At 44.6% G+C, this 23,936-nt stretch overlaps 1 protein-coding gene across 1 annotated transcript in view; it reads right to left on the bottom strand.

The window, feature by feature from the left end:
• Capn13 (calpain 13) overlaps window positions 1-20,837 on the bottom strand; it is a 66,602-nt gene extending 45,765 nt beyond the window's left edge. The window contains exons 1-5 of the mRNA XM_051154518.1: window positions 20,607-20,837; window positions 13,951-13,967; window positions 12,882-12,942; window positions 11,665-11,783; window positions 5,931-6,067 (exon numbers count right to left, since the gene is read on the bottom strand). Of these exons, the coding sequence (XP_051010475.1) occupies window positions 5,931-6,067; window positions 11,665-11,783; window positions 12,882-12,942; window positions 13,951-13,967; window positions 20,607-20,808 (536 nt within the window). The 5' untranslated portion in view covers window positions 20,809-20,837. The remainder of the gene's footprint in view (window positions 1-5,930; window positions 6,068-11,664; window positions 11,784-12,881; window positions 12,943-13,950; window positions 13,968-20,606) is intronic.
• Between the last annotated feature and the right edge of the window lie 3,099 nt (window positions 20,838-23,936).

The raw sequence follows: 23,936 nt of genomic DNA, 5'->3' as shown, positions 1-23,936 counted from the left end.
ATCCACAGGGTCCATGCCTCCCCAGGAGGAGGGAAGAGCAGGGCCGGCCAGCCAGCCCTTAGAAGACACTGGATGCTATGGTGATGAGATAATGAGAATCTGCTTTGCTGCTGTCTCCTTGGTCTGACAACACAGTAATCAGTGACAGGTGCAGGGCCACCCTAGGTACATGCTCAAAGTTGAACAAGACCTCATCCCCCACTCTCAGAGAACCCACAGTTAACAACCCCAAGTTCAGCCCGGCAGTGAGCAGCCTGTGTTCTCACTCCGGGAAAACTGATCCAGAGCTCTCGTTTATAATGACATGCCTCTCCCTGGAGATCAGGAGGGAGAAAGGTGTTGGTGAAGGTGACATAGGAAGGGACAAGTCTGGGCATATGTACCTTCGTTCCCTCAGACCTGTTCTTTCAACACTTCTCCCGCTCCCACAGCCTTTGGCCTTCTGCTTCTGCATCTGTGCCTCAGCAATACCTGACCTCATTGTCTCACCCTTGCTTTTCCCCTGATTTTGCTTCAAATCTCAGGGTTCAAACCCCGCTCATCATCTCCTGGCCGTGCGATGGCACGACTTGACTTAGCGTCTCTGTGCCTGTTTCGGGACCCCGTCACACATTATGCAGGTTCTATCCTTGCCTCCCTTCACAAGCTCTCAACACCTGGAAGTAAACCGAGCTTTCTCTCAAGTCCCTCTGCCTGTTTGCAGAGCAGGGCATTTACATATGCCTCACTGAGTTGAACAGCGTAAGAAAATGCGAGCAGCACAGAGAAGAGCCTCTGGCCACAGCCAGCGCCATGAGGTACAATGGTCCATGTGTCTCCTCCCTGCTCCATATCTGTCTGTCCTCCACACCAGTGCATGGCATCAGGATGTAATCTCTTTAGAAGGGGTTGTCAATGGTCACAAATCAAGCTCTTTGACCTCCTAGAGTATCTATTTGTTACAAGAAGAGATAAATAACCGTGGGAGACATAAGACAGATTGATGCCAGCCTAGGTGTCCTCGACTCTGAGTTGAGGTTCTTTCAGGTAAAGAGAATGCCAGGGGTATTCCAGGGAGGGAAAATCAAACTGGAGAGGCTTCTAGAGCCAGCAGATGGATGGATCTATAAGGGTGGACAGTAGGCTGGGGAAAGCCTGTGATGTCTGGGAAAAGGTCACTGGAACAGTCACATTAGTATCACTAAAGCTAGGGTCATAGGATCAGACTCTCGGTGTGGTGAACTATGGGTTTCTAAACTATAGCCATGAAGGAAAGACATGAAGGACAGGACACAGAGGTCTGTGGCCAGTCTCCTGGCTGTAAGAGCTGTCATTACCTCTGTCCCTGCCAGGTCAGGGTGCATCTGTCTCTGCCCGGGAAGCCGATGCAGAGCCTGTCACAGGTGATGGCCCTGCTCCCTGCCATGACTCTTCTCTTCCACTACTATAAAATCAAACAAGAGTCTCACTGCTGCCTACTACAAGGTATTTGGCCTTGGGGATGACCTGTCCTCCTTTCATTCTTGGACTTTGCTCTAGACATAGCAGGGTGGACTGTGTCACGCTGGGGCCCTCAGACACTCCGTTCTCGTCCTCTTTCTACCTTGATCGCTCTCCTCCTGGAACCACATAGAATTCCAGCAAAATCATGTCAGTAAATATGTGTTAAGCAGTCACCATGTCACTGTTACACATACCAAGGGTGGCTTAGAAAAGCCTCTTACTACAGAAACCTAAGGAGCCACAGACCAAAAGGGCAAGTCTACAGGGACACTTGTGACATTTGCCCACATTGTTTAAGAGGAGTTCTGATCTTATCCCTCCTTGGCCTCCCTGTGACCTCAGGCTCTGATTGGCTATAAAGTCTTTATCTCCACAGTATTTGCTCAGTCGATGGCTCAGGTTCCCTTTGACCAGGGTTATGCCCAGTTAGGCCTGAAGACTTGACTCTTAATGTCACATGTGTTTACTGAGGACAGCGAAGCTCACAAGGACCATTCCAGAGTCTCTCAGTGCTTCACTGCACCAGTCCATCCTGCCTGTCCCAAGGGTCCCCTCCAAGCTCTAGGCAGGACCCATGAGGTGGTTGCTACAGGAAAGCACTGGGGGTTTTGACCCTCTTCACTGATGCACCCCATCTCAATGGCTCTGGGCTTCATCTGACGTCTGCTACCCACATTATTCTGCTGTCACCACAGAGATGCCACACACAGCGCAAAGGCTCCCTTTCTATTCTGCCACAGTCAGCACTCCTCCTCATGTCTTCCAGAACCTTTGCTCTATGTCTGTCCTCCATGTCTGCAAAGCCAGTCCCAGTAGCAGTTGGATATTTTGACAAGGAGTTAGGTCTTTTCTTTACCAATGCAAGCTTATGGCTCCTGTTGATGCTTCAGGAACATGGCAACTATTCTTAGCCACCATTGCTGACAGGGAACAGGGGAGAAAGAGGGAGGGAGGAAGAGAGAGAGAGAGAGAGAGAGAGAGAGAGAGAGAGAGAGAGAGAGAGAGAGAGGCACAGAGACACAGAGACAGAGACACAGAGATAGAGAGAAACAGAGACACAGAGAGAGACAGACATACTCACGCAGATGGAGACACACAGACAGAGACATATATATATATATATGTATACACACACACACACACACACACACACACACACACACACACACACAGATGGAGAGCAAGGTGTTCACCACAGTTGTTACTAGGCTTTGTCACCTGAACCCAGGAATTCTGAGAGAGCCTTGTCCTTATCCCTTTGTCTCAGCATCATCTTGAGGAAATTACTATCTCCATGCTCTGACAGATCAGGAGAATCCAGTGCCTAAATCTGGGCCTGACAGGAGGCTGGGTTGCTGCAGCTCTTAACCAGAGACACCACAGTGGCTGATACACAGCCTGCCACAGCTTGTCCCTATCTCTTCAATCTCCAAACACAGATTGCTCTGCCTGACACTTGACCGATCTGATTAATTTACTTCCAGACTTCCCAGCACAGTGATAAGTGGGAGTTGGGAGTCTATGTGCTCACTGGGCTGTTTCCATGCCCTCACCGGGACAGCAGCCTCTGCTGCAGGCAGCTGTGCTCTCCACGTTTGTGTGGGGGTCCCTGTGTCAGGCACCAAACCAGAAGAGCCATCTTCTTCTGTAGAGCTGACAACATCAAAAACTGGCAGAAAGAGCTGGGGGAGAGCTCTGGCTTCCACCTTGGTATTGACTACTGTGTGACCTTGGGCAAGTGATGTGCCCTCTCTGAGCCTTAAGTTTTTCTCATCTGTCACAGGAGGGAGGGCTGCCCGTTCACGGAAGCCTCTGCTAGCTCTCTGGCTGTGAGACGCCAGCCCTTGCGTCTAAGTCCTGTAACTTTCCTCCTTGGGTGGGTGGGTGTGTGGTAAGGGGGGGGCAAGGCCTTTGAATAGCTTTAATAGTTTGAAACATTTTATCCCCAGCTAGATTTCCTTAGGCCCATTCTCCCATTTCTTTTCAAGCCGAATGACTGGTTTAGGTCGGCTGTTAACAAAATGGGGGCAAAGTCATCATTTCCATCCTCAAGCTTTCTTTAATTCTCCCAGCAAAACACCAGGTTACCTCTTTTTACATAAGGGAAAAGGGATGAGGCCCAGAAGTGATAAGGGTGGGATCAATCCTGGGGAGATAATGGCAATGTTTGTGTAAGTAGCTTAGAAGTGAATTAACCTTCCGGAACGCCTGCTCTGGTTCAACAGCCCTGGCTGGTATCTGGATCCTTTCTCCAGTGTGAATGCACAGCTCTTCCCAGCAATAGATGGGAGAAACAACTTTAGTTTTTCACAATTGCAGACACACACACACATACACACACAGAGAGAGAGAGAGAGAGAGAGAGAGAGAGAGAGAGAGAGAGAGAGAGAGAGAGAGAGAGAGAGAGAGAGAGAGAGCACACAAGGACAAGCATCTTCATCCAGATTGTGAAGCCAGTCAGGCTGTAGCCCTGCTACAAGATATCCCAGCCAAGTGACCAAGGGATTCAACGGCTTGCACCTATTGTCTTATGATGGCTTGGAGGCTCAGCTTCCTCATGTGTGAACGAGGATCTCCCAGCCCTATGATCCTTTCTTCTGTTCCTTTTCTCCTCAAGAATGTGGGGTGCTTGGTGACCCTTCACCTGTGAGCTATGACACTCTGATTCTCACCCTGCCTCTCGGAAGTGTTGTTCTCTCTAGGTCTCTGCCCATGCAGTCCTGGGGAAACTGTCTCACCCATAGCTCTTTCTTACAGGGCTCTGTGGCCACTGAGCCTTGGCCATGGTTGAGAAGGCCAACAGGGCCAACGGGGACCCAACATGAGCTTGGCAAGTTGCATTGTCAGTCTCTGCAACTAGAACCTCATAAGGAGCAGGAGATACGGTCAAAGGAGCAGCCGGAAGCCTGAAAGAGAGAGGGAAAGAGCAAGGCCGTGAGGCCAAGCTCTGCCATGAGGTAGGTGCCAGGAGGCAGAGTATCCTGAGGAAGGTAAAGTTAATAGAGTGAGCAAAGATGGGATGGAAAGTCAAGCAGGGGGCTAGGCCCCTTCTGTCCTTCCTTCCTTCCTTCCTTCTTTCTTCCTTCCTTCCTTCCTTCCTGCCTGCCTTCCTTCCTTCCTTCCTTCCTTCCTTCCTTCCTTCCTTCCTTCCTTCCTTCCTTCCCCCTCTACCCACAACTGTGTCAGGATGTTTAATTCACAACGCTTCTTTCCTCTGTATGCTTGTAAAGTGCATACTGCAGTGGATGTAATTTCCATGTTCATAAGTGGCCTTGGTTTTTGCTGTTCAGTGTTTCTTGCTCCTTTCATTTAGAGCCTGCTCTCTGAGGATCAGCCCAGGCATAGATTGCATCTGTGGCTTCCAGCTGTTGTGTGGCTGTCCACGGAGTACACCCACCGTATGGTACCCGTGCATCCTGGCGTGGATACTTCACACTGTATCCACAGTGCCATTGGGAACTTCCCATGCCTGTCCTCTTAGAGCCCCTCTAGGAATGCCCTCACTGGGTGTGACATGTGCCTATGAGTAATCTAAGAGTAGCCAAGTGGCCCTTAGAAAGGTGTCCCAGGGAACTCCCATCAGGGCTGTTTCTTAGATCCTCACACGCTGGCAGCCACATGGCCTTACCTAGCATAGAAGGATGCTGTCTTACCTTAACATTTGCCTTTTTGGTTGTGGAAAGCCTGAACCTCTGTTGGCTACTGTAAGAGTCGTTAGAACAGTGCCTTGTTCTAGATAGATATGTACATGCATATCTTTATACATATTCACTTGAGCCAGACTGCTCAAGTGTCTGAGGCAGTTCCAAGCACAGTGCCTGGCATATGGTCAAATGTTCAGTGGGCATCTGTTGAATACGCAACCCTTAAAGCCCAAGGAAAGCACACAAGCTGTGGTGCATGTGAATTGAGCTTGTCAGGACTAGAAGTGGTTCCTGAACATTCTGTGTGGATCACAAACAAAGGGTCCTACCATCCCCCAAACAAATAAGATCTCATAACAGCCACACATGACCCTCAGCGCCTGGGTCACAGTTTAAAGTGTGATGTTACATGCGCCTAGAGCTGTCTATCCCATACCTTGCTATGTTTCTGTGGGTCCCTTCTCACAGCCCCAGGACTAAACCTTGCATTTGCCAATTACTTACAGAGATTATTTTCCAGGGTGACAAGAGCTCAAATGGACTTTGTTTGTCATTTGTTTTGAGACAAGGTCTTGGCTTTGCTTGGGCCTCACTATGAAGACCAAGCTGGCTACAAAGATCGGCTTGCCTCAGCTTCCCAATACTGGGATCAAAGCGGTGTGCCACCACACCGAGGACATTGCTTGCATTCAGAAGAGATACTTCGAGTTGCAGGGCCAGCTGGCTGGAGGCATCAGTGAGGGCAAGACACCGGGCAAGCAGAGCCAGCACCGAAACTGGGCAGGGAGGCTTGCCCACACTTACTTGGCATAGGCTTTCTCCATCAGGCAGGGCCAAAACTCTTGGTTGCCTCTGCGAGGATGCACAAAGAGGAAATTCTTGCCTATGACAGGCAAGCGGTCATCAACCACTACCTCCACCCACTGTCCACACTGCCAGAACTGGAAGAAAGACAAAGATATGCCTTAGTATATATAGCCAGGGAAGGAAGGACTTTCTGTAACTTTCTGACCTAAGCCAAAACAGTGTGGTCACATGACTTCCGTGGCCCAATAAACAAGCCCCACCCAGTGCAAAACCCCAGCCCAAGGTGCATATGCCTGTCATCTCTAATGGCAAAGGCAAAAATGAGATACAAATCAAGAAAACAAGGCATGTAGCTCAGGGAGCTCCAGGAAGGAAAAAAGTGTGTGTGTGTGTGTGTGTGTTGGTGGGGGTCTACTTCAGTTTTTCAATTAACTATAGCCTTATTTTTGACATATCCTTTGTGAGCTTCAAATAGACACAGGAGACTCCAGACCCATTTTGCAGGTGCAGGGCGGCAGGGGAAGCATATGTTAAATAACAAGAAGAGTGGCAGATGTGGGGCTGTGACAGGGCAGCACAGCCAACCTGGAGCCGAAAGCTGCAGGAAGGGAGCATGGACAGGCATATTGCAAATGCACCTCAAATGATGAAGACACAGTGGGCGGAGGCCCGGGGGTGGGGGCAGCATGATGTGGCTGGCTCAGGAGGACTGAGCAGTGACAGCCTGACTCTGGCCTCTTCTGTCCTCATGTCACACTGGCCTTGCTGTTATAATAGAGAAATGAAACTGCCCTGGCGCTCTTACTGCTAAGAGCACAAATGAACCAGATGTTCCTCTCCAAAGCAGACTGCTTTCATCTTTAGTATTCAACTGTAAATGGTTCACCCGGGGACATCAGCAAATGAGGAACAGTCACTACAAAGGCAGCCTTCTACGTCTCTTTGTTGGTTTCCACTGGGCTGGGTGGAGCATCAGGACTTCGAGTTTAGGGCTGAGCTGGAGGAAGGTAAGTTTCCTCCGGGTGAACTTTGCTAAAGGGGGCAGATGTGAGATCACACTCACTCACACCACCCTTTCTGCAGCTAGATGTCATGTCTGAGGGTCGTTGCACCCACCGGAGGACACACTATCAGAGCAGAGGTAGAAACAGAGACTGAGATGTCAGTGGAAACAAGAAAAAGATGTGTTTGTGGCCATTAACAAGCTAGGGAACTACAGCTGGCTCTGGTCCAACTGGATGAATGTTCCTCTCAGAGCAACCAGTAAGCTGTGTAGGCAGTAAAGTTCAAGAAATAGGGATGCTATTGAGAGCCGGCAAGGAAATTAACTGCAGTTTCCAGAGGCTAGACACGAAGGCCATTCAAACTTTGCAGTGAGGTAGGTAAACACAGAGTGGATAATGTCCAGTTGAGAGAACTGTGTCTGAATTTTGGTTTTACCTCTTATTACCTAATAAAAGCTACTGAGGCAAAGCACTGACTTTACCTTGACTCGGTTTCCCCTTTGGCAAATGATGGTAAGATGAAAGGATTACCTAAGAGGCTAAGCCAGGAATCAGATGCAACTATGAGACAGACAGTGTGGTTTGAGGGACTATGATTTATAGAATTGCATGGCTATTTTGTTTAGCGCCCAGAAGGCCCTTGGACAAGGGAACTATTATGGCCAGCTCTGTCTTAGAAATCACTCACATCATTCTTTCCTCACTAGTAAAGACTGATCGAATATGCTTTCTCTATGCAAGGAGAACACCAGATAAGATTGCTGCTGCTGTTGTATTGATACATATGCATAAATAATATACTACAAAGACAAAAAAGTAAACTGATTGAAGGTTAGGAGTGCAGCAATGCCCTATGTTTCCTGAGGGAAGAAGACAGACATATGGACAGTGCTTAAATCCTTTAAAAGCCATGCAGATGCCATTTCCCCAATATCATCTGGCCAACAGGGAAATATGAATTTTTCTGGGCAAAGTGTCTGAGATGCCTAGGTACTGTGTGTTTCTAAAAGTGGAGTCCAAGTTCACAGTGACAGGAAGAGACCTGCAGACATCAGTAGTGCAGCTGATACTGGAGAAATTTTACTACATGTGTTTGCTTGTGCATGTGTGAGTGTGTACGTACGTGCGTGCGTGCGTATGTGTGTATGTGTGCCACAGCATGTGGTTGAAGGTCAGAGGACAACTTGTAGGAGTCAGCTTTCTCCTTTCACCGTGTGGGTCCTGAGGACAGAATACAACTTATTGGACTTAGGATGAATACAGAGTCAGAGTCATCTTATCAAGCAGAGATCCTGGGGCAATTGACTTTCTTTGTTACATAGAAAGGCAGAGTGTGTCAGGCTGGGTCTCTGGCTAGCCTAACCACCAAAGGCATGGGCCAGCAATGCTTGTGGTCCTATGGTGAGCCTACGCTCATTTCTGGATGGCCTACAGTGCCCCTGGTATGGTCTTTGGATCACGATCAGTACCAGGGTCACTATCGAGCCTGTCAGAAGATCTAGTATTGCCAGTTAGATTTTGGGAAGTGGGCAACTGAATAAAAATAAGGAACAGCAATGATGGAAGGAAAGCTAGCAATGGAAGGAGGTGTCTTTGAGGCCAAATGTCTCACTTACCTTCAAGAAAGAGTATATGTGGATTGTACATTTATGTGTTTCTGTATATGTGCATGTATGTGTCTCTATGTATGTCTGTGTGTGCCTACTGCCCTGAATGAGCCATATCCCTTGCCCAAGACTATTTCATTTAGTTTATATTTAAATTTTAATTATATATATATGTGAGATATATATATATATATATATCTGTGTATATATGTGTGAGTGCAGATGTCCAGAGAGACCAGAAGATGGCATCAGTTTCCCAGCTGGAGTAATATGGATGGTTGAAGCCATTCAAGGTGGATGGTAGGAACTGAACTCAGGTCCTTTGTAAGATCAGTATGTGCTGTCAACTGCTGAGCCATCTCTCCATCTCCTAAGAGTATTTGTAAAATTATACACATCCAAATGTATTCTAGAGAAATTTCTGAACTCCTGGGAGAGACATCTAGTTAGAGACCTGTGCTTTGACAGCACATACTACACGTAAAGTCTACTAACACTAGACTTTTCTACAGCAACGGAAATTACAAGATGAGGGGACAGTGGGAATTTTGAGGAAAAGAAATGTGACAGGATAATCTGATCAAAGCAAGATTCTCTCACTGAGATCAGATCAATTCCCATGCAGCTTGAGGAAATTATGCAAGGGACTGACTACTTCTCTCTGGCGAACTGAAATAGAACAAAACCTCAAGGAAAAAAGGAACGAGGGCGGGAGAGGCTGTCAAGCAATGAGTATTGAATGTTTCTTGCAAAAAAAAAAAAAAAAAAAAAAAAAACCATGCCCATATCAGTGAAAGTGACACTGATAATTGAAGGGCAAACAAAGACTTGAGAGAGTGTGTAGTTGTGCTTGAAGACATGTGGAGGTCGGAGGACTATGCTGGACGTCTTTTTATCCTTCTACCTTGTAGGTTCTGGGTGTTGAACACAAGCATCAGGCTCGGTTGGCCCTTGCCTGCTGAAACATCTTGCTGGCCCACACATAACAACATAGTAGATGAACCATCAGAGAATCCCAGGAGGGCTTTAAGACTTTGTACTGGGAAACAGTTTTTTTTTGGGGAGGGGTGAAGCATAAATATTAATAAGTAACTCTAGTCACCTGTGGGTATAAGGACAACTCTTCAGATTGCTGTTAGGAATTGTGCTGATTCAATCACCATTGGTTGCAGTTTCTGCTCCAAGATAAATGACTTAACTAGCACTGATTAGCTAGCTAGGTTTCCAGCATCATCTGTGGTTACTCTCTTGTTGAGAAAGTTTAAGTCCAATCAGAGAGTTGGTGGTTACCACCAAGGTATGCATGCCATTACTGCACCCTTAGGGTTACTGTGCCATGCCGGTCATTGTTATAGGCATCAGAGCTGGGTAGGACTGTTGGTTGCCTCCCTCCTTCGGAAGTTTGCACAGTGCCTTCGGGTACGCTGAAAGGTAGTTCTTGTACAAGTAAGCAACATTAAATAGATGGAGCAGGTTATGTATGTGTGTGTGTGTGTGTGTGTGTGTGTGTATATATATATATATACATATATATACATATGTATATTGAATGAAAAGTGAGGCCATGAGTTTGTTAGTGACCAAGGAGGGATATATGGGAGAGTTTGAAGGGAGGAAAGGGAAGGAAGGAATGTTGTAATTATATCATCTCAAAAATAAATTAAAAAGAAATAACTCCAAGAGAAACAAGTATGCAAACCAATTAATAGCTTCAGAATACAAAAGAAGAGTTTTTTTTTTTTAAGTCCTATTTTAAAAAGAGATGAAGTGAGATGATTTAACTGTTGTCTATTATACTTTTCTTTTTTGGTCAACTTTGCTGAATGTTTGATTAGCAAACATTACTCAAATTATTTCAAATATCCAAAGGTGTAATAGTTGACTTTACAAAGATAGTATAACTCAAACATGATTAAAAATAACACAATACATAAAATAACTTCAGACATGACACAAGCATCCAAATCCTAATGAAACTCTTAGCAAACTGGAACTGATGGCATCAGGATAGCCCTGACTACAAACCATAGGAGGTAAGAGTTTGACTCTTGCCACTCTGATTCAATGGCTGTGGCAAGGCAAAAGAGCAAGAAAATGACTATGGACATTAAAGGAGAAGAAACAACTCTACCTGCTTCAAGATCATATTCTTAGGTAACTAAAGTAGTCTAGATTCAATCACGGGGGGGGGGGGGGGGGAGGAGAGAGGAGAGAGAGAGAGAGAGAGAGAGAGAGAGAGAGAGAGAGAGAGAGAGAGAGAGAGAGAGAGAACTAGAGAGAGAATTTGGTGAGGTGTCCAGAAAGCTCACTATGGAATAGGTGGCTGTTTTACTCTTTTTCCAGCAACATCTACTTTGAAAGTGGGGGACAAAAGCCAAAGGAAGTTCACACTGGCTATACAGTTATGAAATATTTGAGAACAAATTTACCAAGAAGAAATATGAAAAATTCACCAATATGAAAGCATAACTGTAACATTTTATGGGCAGGCATAAAAATCAGTTCTGAATAAATAAAAAGATATACTGTGTTTCTGGAAAGGAATAATTAAAACAATAAAAATGTAATTTTTCCAAATTAATACATAAATTACATGCTGTTCCATTCTACATCACTGTGGCTTTTCTGTTTAATTAGACAAAATTATTTTAAAATTCCCATGGAAGAGAAATATGCAAGGATTACCAAAGTATTTGAGAAAAGAATGAATAATGAAGTGGAACTTATCCTCCTAGATGCTGCCGTTTTTCTAACTCCTGTCGTGACTGTCATGGCTTGGTACAGGAATAAGAGGCAAGTGCTCATGGTCATCACCTTAGGGTTTGCTAGGTCAGTGGCTCTTCCACCAATTGTTATATACCCCTCAGCATATGCCCAAAAGACTGCTCTACATCCCCTCTCTACCATTTCAATTTCCATGCGGATATCTCAGCTCTCATCTTCTCTATACCATAAACAGAAAACCAGGGCCATAAAAAAAAAATCAGAACCATGTTTTGGAGGAAGAAGTGTAACTAAAATACAGATGTTGCTTTCATCTCAGGCCCCCAGACCATTAGACTATTCATGACTCAGGAAGAGTTTCCCACCTTAGGAGAAATGCATTTGTGGTGCACATACCCGAAACCGGAAAATCCCAGCATACTGGTGTGAATCATAGCTTTGGTCCATCAGGATCTTCTGCAGACACTGAGGGTTCTGGGTCAGGGAGCCCAGTGCTGCCAGGAACCAGCAGTCTCCTGGGAGGGATGAAAGCATAGAGGCAACTGGTTACACCTGGAAATCCCACCCTAAGTTTTACAGGTCCAGGATACCAAAGTTACCAAATCTTCCTATGAATACAGAGTGAATATAGACCTGAAATCTTTGATACCAGAACATTTTCAAATTATTTTAAATCTTGGACTATTTTCACATACACAATAAATTATCATAGGAATGAGACTCAAATCTAAATGTGCATTCCTTTATGTGTCACATACATCATTCTCACGCATTCAGACTGGAGGTAATCGTAAGCCTTCTTTTTTCACACTTGTGTTTTTACTGTGACCTGTCATGTGAGATCAGGTGTGTGATTTTCTTATTGTGATGACATGTAGTACTCAAAACATTTCAGAGTTTGGAACAGTTAACAGTTGGAGGTTTTGAGCTGAGGATGGTCAACCCATACTAGATTTTTGCCCTTTGAGGGAAGAAAATTTACTGAGCCAGCTCCAAGCAAGATGGGGAAGAGGTGCGAATGCTGATGATGGTAAAGGTATTGGGGGGCAGGGGGCAGGGCATGGTCTGGCAAGGAATGCCAGGGAAGCCCCAGTTAGACTTTGGCAACTGGCTCCCTGATTCTTTTTCCTAGAGTTGCCTAGGGCTGACATCACAGCATTTTAAACTAATGAAGAGAATCAGCAATGGTATTTTATACAGCTGCAGAAAACACACCTGTTTGTTTCTTTGCGAACGTTTGCCCTGCCGGTCTCTCTGCAGGGGACTTGCTAGACCCGGTGGGACTTTTCTCCACTTCCCCTTGAGGATGAGCAGCCTTGACCTTCTCCACAGGTTATCAGTGTGAGCCCTTCTAAATACGCTTCCTTCCTCTCCCTCTCTTTCCTTCACTGCCAACACCATCAACTTCCTGAAGGCTCTTTCAGGCCAATCACTGTGCTCAGAGCAGAAATCACAAAGATAACCTCCGTGGGCCCCTTTCTCCAGTCCGGGGAAACCCCAACGGGCAGATTACAGGCTCGTAGCTGATAGACATCTAAGAGTGTGGCTTAAGACAATGATTCCTTTGTGAAGACCAAGGCAAAAGGCTGGGATGTGAGCTCTGGAGTTCTTACCTGCTTTTCCTTGCTGGATGTCAAATCTGCTTGCGCCTTCCAGGATGAAGTGAGGGGGGCCCTCTGATAAGTCCTTACAAAAGACAATGAAAAACTATAAGCTTCTTTCGTCCCTTTTGTTTGTTTGTTTTTTGTTTTTGTTTTTCTCTGCGTAGCCTTGGCTGTCCTAGACTCACTTTGTAGACCAGGCTGGCCTCGAACTCACAGCGATCCGCCTGCCTCTGCCTCCCGAGTGCTGGGATTAAAGGCGTGCGCCACCACGCCCGGCCTCTTTTCGTCCCTTTTTGTGTCGGTGCAGGATCAACGACATCATTCACTTTGCCTTTGAAGGATAGGGACTAATTCTTAAATAGGTGCTTAAAATATGAATTAGGAAACTTTGCTTTGTTCTGCAGGTTTTATTGCTCTCAGGGAAGCAGGTGTCAAAGGCGTGTGTGTAGCTGACAAGACGGGCAATAAACGCACAAAGAAACTGCACAAGGAAACTTCATAAATAAGCCCTGAAGAGCCTTATATCAAATAGTCAGTCGGGCTGTTCCCAACAAGCCTGTGTTTTATTAGAAGGTTATAAACAAATAAAAGTGAATAGGGCCCATTCTTCAGATGAGACTTTGAGAAGTATCAGGACTACAGCTTTTTAAATTTTTATTTATTTATTTATTTATTTATTTTGAGTAAAGCTTTTCTAGGGAAACACCATACCCCAGAAACTAGCGTCACTATTTCCAACTCTAGAGTGTAGTCCACTCACACGCTACACAGGATGCAAGCTTTAGACTACTGAGGTCTTTGCCCACAGCTCACATACTTGCAGACTGAGCCTGGGAGACCTCTCTCCTTCTCTGGCCTCTAGCCCCGCCCACCGCTTGCCTGCCACAGAAGACAGACAGTATGTCAGCATCTGGGCGAGTTTGGAGGACTCTCAGCAATATGGATATTATGAGAGTTACTAAGGGGATCCCCAGGTACTTTTAGGACACACTGGACTAAAACCATGGATCCTATTTCAGAGTCCATGGGGTTTTTCTCTGTGATCGCTCTATGCGGCTCTTCTACTATATATATTTACATATATTGGCAATTGTTCTGCCATTGTTTCCTTTCACATGGATACATAAATCCCCAGAGATCAGAGGCCAAGTAGCCCTGTGTAGGATAGCGGCCTACACCATATATAATCCTACCTACCATCTTCATGCACTGCTAGGGGTTCCTGGTGAGATCATGGACCAAGGACAGGCAAAGACACACCTCCCTGCATTTTTCTCAAGCAAGAGCATCTTCCTACCAGCCTTCACTTGCTTTGTCAACAAAGAACTGACACCATCAAATTCCAGAGAGGCACAGTATGGCTCTACTATATGACCCTCTGTTATAACCATGGGCAGGGTGTACTTGGAAATCTCTCCAATTCACACAAGCAGAAAAAACTGCCCTGAGGGGCCATGGTCCTATGCATTTGGCTATGGCACTGGTTTTCAAACAATGTGGGGGTACTTCAGTGACCACAGAGTGTCATTTCTATTGGGAAAAGAACTACAGGTCTTAAAGGCATTCTGCTATCTGCATAAAGACATCCAGTCCCATTGCTCCAGTTATAGAAGTTGAAAACAGAAGTAGAAGCCTGGGGAGATAGCTTGGTGGTAAAGTACTTGCCTTTCAAGCAAGCCTGATTGTCTGAGTTTGGTAGACCCTGTCTTAAAGTCCAGCTCAGCAAGAGAGAAAGCATGCCTGGTACCTGAAACCTAGCCAATGCACTCCTCAGGGTCTCGGAAGAGAACCTCCAACCACCACTTTACTAAAGCAGCGCTGTCCCTAACTGCATTGTAAATATTTGTTCTTACACCCATAGATAAGTGTAGGTCTCAGTTCTCATCAGAGAAACTTCTCTTCCCAACAGATGGAGACCATTAATGAAAGCCTGAAAGCCACAACTGGTTAAAATGCAGAAAACAAGAGAGCGTGTGTGTAGCTGTCCAATTCCAAGGGGTACATCTGCAACGTAATTCCTGCACCAAAGGCTCAGGGATGGTTGCGGAAGGGGGTGGGGTGGAAAGAGCCCGAAGAACAGGAAGTTCACTGTGAGATCATGTCTCCTAGAATGACACCTATGAAGTCTCCTCAATATGGCTGCCTAATCATAAACGGAACAGTGATGGTAGCAATAGACATGCTGACACCAAAGGGGGAAAGTTCACGAAGTCTCAAAAACACCACAGAGGACCAAAGAATGATAAGAGCAGGAGAAATAGTCTTATATAGGGAAGAGTCCCCCAGTTGTTTATGCAATGCAGCATAGTAAGCCCTAAAGTCATACACATATGAGTATTGTCACTTATATACAGATAAGTATATATTATATGGGCTGATTAGGTTACATTTATATTTTAGGAATGTGTATGTGTGTAACAACAGTTAAAGAAAAAGGCAATGAATTTGAGAGAACAAGGAGAGGAATTTGAGAGGCATTAGAGGGAGGGAGGGAAAATTATATTATACTTTCAACATTAAAAATATCAAATAGATGAAATATGTTTTATCTATATACATATATATGTGTATGTGTGTGTGTGCATATATATATATATATATATATATATATATATATATATATATATATATATATATATATATATATATATATATATATATATAAACTAGATGTGGTGGAACCCTCTCATAGTCCCAGAACTAGTGAGGCAGACACAGGCAGATTCCTGGGGCTTTCTCACCAACTGGCCTAGCCTCCTTAGCAAACTTCAGGTAAAAGTGAAAGAAGGCCAGGAATCGTGGCACACACCTGTAATCCCAGTACTCTGAGGAGGCAGAGGCAGGTGGATCTCTGTGAGTTTGAGGCCAACCTGGTCTACAAAGAAAGTACAGGACAGCTAGGGCTACCCAGAGAAACCCTGTCTCCAAAACAAACAAACAAAAAAGGCGAGAACCTTACTGTAAAAATCAAGGTGGATGGTACTTAAGGATGGGTGAGAGCTGAAGTTGCCCTCTGGCTCCCATGTGCATATGTATGCCTATGAGCCATACACATACGTGCACACATGCATACACATATAACAGGAGCTGGTGGAGACCACGGTGGCTTGGGACAAGAGCACGGCCCATACTGTAGCTCTATCTATGCCTCAGCTCATCTGATGCTGTGTTCCAGTGATTCACACAGGAGGGTGGGGCGCCTGGAAAGCCCCCGCAGACAGACTGCATATCGAATCTTGCCCTGACATTTCTTCTCAGGTAACCTGGAGACCTCGAACACTTCCTTCTTTGCTGCAGCTCAGTTTCCTCATGTGCAACATGGTGACAAAATATAAGGACAGTTGAGAGACTCAGACTCTGAAGCAGGGGGATGACCACCGTTTGCAAGACTCCCACTGAGTGAGCGCTAGCTGCTGGGCTCCTAGACCATCCCCTGCAGGCTCACCAAGCAAGGGTGAGTCCTTCCACCTTGCAAATGAGGAAGGATGTGGAACACTTAACACAGCATCTGACAGGGTGTGTGTTCAATAACTATTGATTCCTTTCTCCTGTGTGATAGCTGTGAAATTAAAATGGCTATGCTCATAGACAAAGCCTAACCTCGAATGCATTCATTATTAAACAAGACAGAATCAAACATAAATTAAGCAATCAATTCATAGATAATAGAAAGAAAGGGCCAAAAGTGGGAGGAAGGAAGTGATAAAGAAAATAACCTGTAAGTTATAAAACAAGCCAGAAGCACAGCAAGAATAATAACGTAAATAAATCGTTCTGCTCAGGGTAGGGGCTTTACATAGAATTGACTTTTGATAAATGTGCTAACAAAACCCAAATAAAATTAGAAATAAAAAATGGGCTTTAGAAATATAAAAGCACAGCAGAAATTTTTATGCTGATCAATTAAAAGTACTAATAACTTTCTGAGAAAATTAATGACAAAATGACTGAATTAGTAAATAACACCCCAAAATCAATAACCTTGGTCAATATTTTTAAGATTTAGAAGACTATCATCCTCATATACCCAACTATGTAATCTTCCTGCTGAATTCTCTCATAGGGGATAAATGTGTCCTCTGTCATTTACAGTTTCAGGTTAAGAAAAAAATAAAGAGCTGTACTGCCAGTTAAGAAGCCAGTGAAGTCATATGCATATGAGAGTAAATACACACACACATGTGCACACACGCATGTGCGTGCGCACACACACGCACATGCATGCATGCTAACATCATAAACCAGACTTAGACTAACTTATTATCACCAAGTGGGAATCTCGGTAGGAATGAAAACTGCAAACATTTAAAGCGTTGTGCTAAAGGCTATGAAAGCATTTGATAACCACACAACCTGTTACTAAAATAATGGAAGTTATAAGGAAAAAAAAAAAAAAAAGGAGCCAGTTATGGACAAAATAAACCCCAGATCAATAACCAACATCAAGTTTTCAGGGAAATGTTGGGGCTGACTGCATCAGAGGTGGGCACAGTATCTCAAACTCCCGCCCCCTAAGGGTCTGCCCCATGCCTTCTATTGGGCCCTAGAACCTCAACCCTCAGCCAGAGAGCAAAGGCGGGAAGAAGTGAGAGGATGTTACTCGGTGGCTTCCTGGAGAAAAGACCCATACATGTGCAACTGGCTGAGAAAGAGCAAGCTCTGGGCCCAGGAAAGCCATGGACTCACAGGCAGGCTTGGCAAGGCAGGGCCCTGGGGAAGTTATTGTGATAAGATACTGGAAGAGATCTGTGCTGAACTTCCACCTGACGGTGACTCAGAATCAGCTGGTAGCTCTGTAGACCCAAGGCTATGGCACCCTGCCTTCCACACTTGTGAATCAGGAGGTCAGGCAGAGGTAGCATTCTAACCCGATGGTAATGCTGGGGTACCACTGAGGCCCATCCAGGTGAGGAACCAGGCTCAGAGAAGTTTAAAGGTATGTTCCAGGTCTGTTTGCTCCCATGGGGCTCTCTTCTTCTCTCAACACCCCCATAGCTACAGTCTTTCCCAGCCTGACGTATCTGATTCTATGAGGCAGAGTCTCTGAGGGCTTAGGAATGTTAGGTATGGCCAAGGCAGCTGTAGTAGTTAATGTAGTGTGTCAGCTCCACTGTGTCATAGGGAGTCATTTATTTGGTAAATATTTTGTCTGGGCGTGTTTGTCAAAGAAGAGGTGGGTAAGACTCATATTTGAATTGGTGGACTCAGTAATGCAGTCTACCCTACCAGTGTAGGTGGGAACACCCGATCCTATCTGATCAATCCATCAAATGCTTGTCTATAACAAAAGAAAAAAAAGAATTTGCCTGTTCTCAGATTGAAATGACAAAATGAATTCCTCCTGGTCCCACTGAGAATCACACTTGTGGTTTCCCTGGCTCTCAGCCCCCCTACCTCCCCACCCTCATCCCGATGTAAGTCTTTCCTATGTCTCTAGGAGGCAGACTGCATGTCATGGTCTTACTTAGCCTCCATAACTACATGAGCCAATACTTTGTAAAAATTTCTCCTCATAAATGCATTAATAAGTTATAGGTAGGTTAAATAATATCAATATAAATGTTGATAAGTCCATTAGGAATATATAATTATATATCAGTGCTATATAGAGTCACACACACACACACACACAAACATACACACATATATATATAAAATAGATTTTGTTGGGTATGTGGGCAATTTGAATAATATATAAGCCACCAATAATCATCTACGTAATTTCCTAATTAAACAGTCATAATAACAGGTCTTCGCTGTAGGTCCCTTTGTCCAGGCCAAGTTTGGGTTACTCTCTGTTACATTAGAAATGGAAGAAACAAACAAACAAATAAATAAATAAAATAAAATAAAATAAAAATGTAAGAAACCCATGTAATGCAAGTCTTGGCAAACACCCTATCAGACATGGTACCACTGTTTCCTATCATCTTTAGAGGTATCACCCCAGTATAAGAGCATTTGCTGCAAGGTATTTTATTTGAAGGCTCTTCATGAATTTCCCACACAAAGTACTGGTCTTGTGTAAGAGAGCATGTATAGTAAGTAGCTACCCTTTGTGCAGCTGTGACTAAAATAACCTAGGGAAAACTTAGAAGAGGAAGGGTTTGTTCTGGAATACGGTTTGGGAAGTTGGTTTATTGATACTTAGTTGTAACATCGTGTAGTGACATGGTGTATTGGAGGAGGCTGTCCACTGCATGGTGGACAGGAAGTAGAGAGCAGACCAGGGATTGGAGACCAGGTCTAAGTTTCAGAGGCATGTCCCTCAATGACCTGCTTCCTCCAACTAAGCTCCACCTCCTAACACTTCCAGAATCATCCAAAAATACTGCCATCAGCTGCCATTCAGCACACAAGCCTGTGGGAGCACTTCATATTCAGTCTGTAACAAATGGACTCATCATCTTGTCAGTCAGCCCTTCCAGAGGGTGGCTAGGCTTTTCCGTAGACAGGTGGCAATATAATTCCTTTCCTGTTTTTCTAAGAGAATTCTGATGTGTTGGCATCAAAGTTGTTTGTTTGTTTGTTTGTTTTGTTCAGTGGTAATTGACTGTTGACAAAATTACTTCTGGTACCTTCTGTCACCTGTTACATGATAGAATATCTTCACAATTTACCCCACATTTAGATATCCATCCTTTTTTTCCCCTCTTCCTTTCCTGAATAATACATTCTGGTGAGTCACTTCTTGTGAGTGAATGACCCCATCCAAAATTACCCTGACTAGGTGAAGAAGTCATTCCTTGGGCCGGAAGATGCATTGTTTTAAAGTGATCACAGACTGGGCCCATGATGAGGCTTTGAGCTGAGCTCCAAGTACCTATTAGAGAGCATATTTGAGGCATGTAACCCATTCTTTGGCAGAGAAGTAGATTATTTTTTTCCCTGAATGGCATCAAACACGGCATTCCAATCCCTTGGTCTATTAATACTGTAACAAAGTGAAGATCTACCATCTTCCCTACCATGCTGTCTACTATGATAGCATGCTCATTAAGACCAGTGGTTCCCATCCTATGGCTCATGACTCCTTTGGGGGTGGTATAACAGATATCCTGCATATCAGATATTTATATTATGACTCCTAACAGTATCAAAATACAGTGAGGAAGCAAAGTAGAGTTGGTGGCCATCTGCCGAGGTGGGGGAAGTCAGTGTGATTCAATTGCCGCCCTGCACTACCACCCCGATGTCGCAGGTGTTTGTGATGTCTGAAGTCCTTTTATGGATGACCAAGCCTTTACAAGACTAAGACAGTGATTATAAAAGAGAGAGGCAAAGCAATTATTTAAATTCATCCTACAGTATAAATGACTGACATGATATATTCCTTTTGAGCCAATTCTAGTAGGTAAGAAGAAAGGTGCATAAAGACACTGAAACCTGAAGAGAATAAAGGGTGGCAGGCTGACAGATGGGCTCAATTAAGGAGGTGGAGAGACCCTAGAGACCAGCTAGCACAGGCTCCACAACCATGACACGCCATTTTTCCAGTCATAGGACTGAGACCTTCTAATGTACGAGCGAGGTCATTATTAGAACCGAGTTAGGAGGCGTGGCCCGAACCTTCTCACCCCTTGGGCTGGCCATAAGACTGCAGCAGGGAAACCAGAGGCATCTTACTTCCTCTCCTGTTCGGTTTGAAGCTGGACCACCCTCTTTTCACTGGGTGATGCTGTGGCCCACCGCTCTCAGATTTGTCGAGCTTGCTGTGTTCCCAACGGGGCTCACTCACCTGTGGTCGCTTCCACTCCAACTTGGAAAGGTGCTTTCCCTTGAGCAGCTTCTGGCCTATGGACGATGCCTCAGCAGGGAACGCATCATCTACGAACAGCTGACGCCGGCTCAGGCAACGGTCGCGTAAAGAGCGGAAGTCCTGATTCTTGAACTTGATCACGGAGGTCTCCGCTTGAGACTCTGTGTTATGTGCCATGACTATCTCTAGAAAGATGCCTGAAGTCCTTTCCTTCTGGTGAGAAAGAGGAAAATGATCGGTTCCAGAACATTTTGATACTCTCTTCCCTTTTATAAGATCTGAGAGTCACATCTCTGCTGTCCCTGGCATAAAGCCCCTGGGGCGGGCAAGCCTCAACTAAAGTTTAACACCCTCACTTCCTGTTCACGTCCAGCTTGGTGTATTGAATTAGCTTCTCAGTGTGTTCTCATGTGCACCAGAGACTCTGAGGGCATTTGTCCATTTAATGAACATTTACTGAGCACCGACCTTGTGCCATGCACTCTTTTGAACGCTGGCAATCTGAAGATAAATACATCATGATCTTTTTACCCTAGGGGTTCATTACCAAGCTCGAGAGATGGATTAGACATTCTAACAACCGGGTACCATTCAACACGACACTACTCCATTAAAACTGTGTACAAAGTCTGGGGCCACAGGAGGAGGCACTATAGCTCTCCTGACAGTCTGGGGAGCCATTTCTATAGGTGGTAACATTTGAATCAGGCCTTGAAGGAAGAAGAATGTACCAGATGGAGAAATGGTGCTTAATTTTTTTTTTTTTAAGTGTCTGTAGCTTCCCTGAGTTCACAGAGTGGCTGGAAGCTGGCCTGTGAAAGCCATAGGGTGTGGGAGAATAGGAAGTGACTCGGAGGGTTTAGTGGGGTTTAGTTGGGGCTGAAATAGTTATTGAGGGAAAATGGATAGAGGGGCAAAATCAAATTAAGTGGGTTTTTTTTCATTTGTTTGGGGTTTTGACAATCACCTGTATATGTGTGTGTGTGCATGTGTGTGTATGTGTGTGTATGCATGTGTGTATTTTTGTGTGTGTGTGTTTGTGTGTATGTGTGTGCTTTTGTGTGTGTATGTGTGTGCTTCTGTGTATGTATGTGTGTATGCATATGTGTGTGCTTGTGTGTATGTGTTTGTGTGTATGTGTGTTTGTGTATGTATGTGTGTGTTTGTGTGTGTGTGTTTGTGTGTGTGTGTTTGTGTGGTGGTGGGGTGTGGTGTGGGAGGGGAATGGCATATATGATGCATCCTGACCATATCTGTAGATAGGATGCGGATTTTAGAATAAGTAGGTGGTCAGATGAGAATGCATGCTGACTGGAGGAGGTTGGAGGCCACTGGATTTGCTCCCAGGAGAGATAGCAGTGGAGAGTTAGTGATGAAGACAGTAGAAGGTAGGCAAGTCCCAGGGCTGTTTTATAGGTAGAACCTGTAAGATTATATGATGAGTTTAACAAGGAGGAGAGGGAGGTACTCCGGTGAAAGTTCACGTCAGTTTTAAAGTTGGCGTTGTTCTTTTACCACCTATGTCCTGGATCTACAATACTGCGCAAGCGTCCATGTCTATGAACCAATCTCTCTACCTTATGGGTTGATTGTACCACAACTATAGGGTTGGTGATGATATTAAATAAGATTTGACCCAACTGGGAAGCTGGTATACAGTAGGGGTTCATTAAATTCCAGTGTCTAACTTCTTTAAAACAGTGTCAGTAAAGGCGTAGGATTCTTGCCCAAGACGTCACACAGGTGTAACTAATGCAATACCACAACATAGACATTTCATCCTCTATCTATGAAGCTACCCTGGGTCACAGTCACAAAGTCACCTTATTAGTGGGACATGAAAGCCCCTTGTGGGTTTTAAAGTCCTAGAAGCTTCTTTGGCCAAGATCTATTGAGGTGTCATACAAGGTCCCAATGTCCATATTTCCTGCCCTCTCTGCTTCACAGTGAAGAAATCAAGTGAGGAAAAGCGAGGAAACATGGGGAGTTAACTTATACGGGAAGAGCACAAACTGACAGCCAAGACTTGTGAATTTTAGAAAAACATATGCAAACTTAAAATAACTTCGCAATTATCTTGCAGTTACTTGGTAGTGGTACGTGGAAAATTACCGAGATAGCACAAATTCACAGGCAGAATATCACCAGTTAAGTGTCATTGTATGAGCACATTCAGAGGGGAATTGTACTTATAATTTTCTCCCAAATAAGGTATGAATAATTTACATTGCGATTATTAGAGTGAGCACGATAAAACTACCATTGTTATGGATCAAAAGTAGTTAAATATAGTCATACATATATATATATGTATATATATATATATATATATATATATATATATATATATATATATATAGTTTAACCTAAGATAATACAATGGTTAAATATGGGCAATCTGATTTATTTTCACCTCGAGTGATATAAGTTGAATTTAATTTTTGGAAAAACAGCAGACCAAAATGTTCTGTGTGCTTCACCATCTGCAATGTGGTTATACAGACAACCCACAACAAATTAAATAATAGTGACAGAGCCAGAGTAACAGCAAGCTATCATTCAAGAGCAGAAAAACAGTGATAGAAATTGCTTGTCAATTCAAGACAACGGCAGTGACACCTGGTAATGAAGAGTTAGGAAATTGTGGGTTTGCCAACTCTGTGCATGCTCAGGGACTGGAGAACCAACACAGCATCACCCAGCCTCCAGCTTCTCCATCAAATATTGAACTGGAGTATGTGAAAACTCTAGCAATGACCTAATTTTAGCTTATAAAAACCACACTGTAGTTACCCTTAATAACACAATTATGGGAATCGCTGGTAAGGAGCGCATAATTGCATGTAAAAAATTAAAGTTTAAAGGATTTAGTTTCATTTCTCTGTCAGAGTCATTCAAAGGTCTTACAGGTGCGGGGTGTGGGGGGGGGGGGGGGGGCTGAGTCCCTGGCTCATTCTAGAGGGCCTCCACCACCCATTATCAGCCCACTGGTTGGCCAGACTTTAGGCAGGCCCACTCAAGAGTCGCCACCCTGATTTGTAAAATGGAGGTTGTGTTACATACATAATAGGGTCATCCTTGGACTCTGAAAAAACTGTGCTTGCACACTGCATTAGCACCATAACTGGTAAATAAAAAGCGCTCAGTGGGCAATCGTTATTTGTACGATGGCCATCAGCGTTTGAGGATGCATGGACTATGAAGTGGCCTGACATCTTCCAAGACAAGGAGCTTGTACTCAAGGGCAGGCTAGGGTCACCAGGGCCTGAGGCATGCTGGGAGGGGGTCACACCTCTCCTGCTGTT

Source organism: Acomys russatus, chromosome 1 (genome assembly GCF_903995435.1).
Source record: "Acomys russatus chromosome 1, mAcoRus1.1, whole genome shotgun sequence".
In the NCBI taxonomy this organism is placed as follows: domain Eukaryota; kingdom Metazoa; phylum Chordata; class Mammalia; order Rodentia; family Muridae; genus Acomys; species Acomys russatus.
Note: the sequence above shows the minus strand (reverse complement) of the source record. Positions and strands in the feature narration are given on the sequence as shown.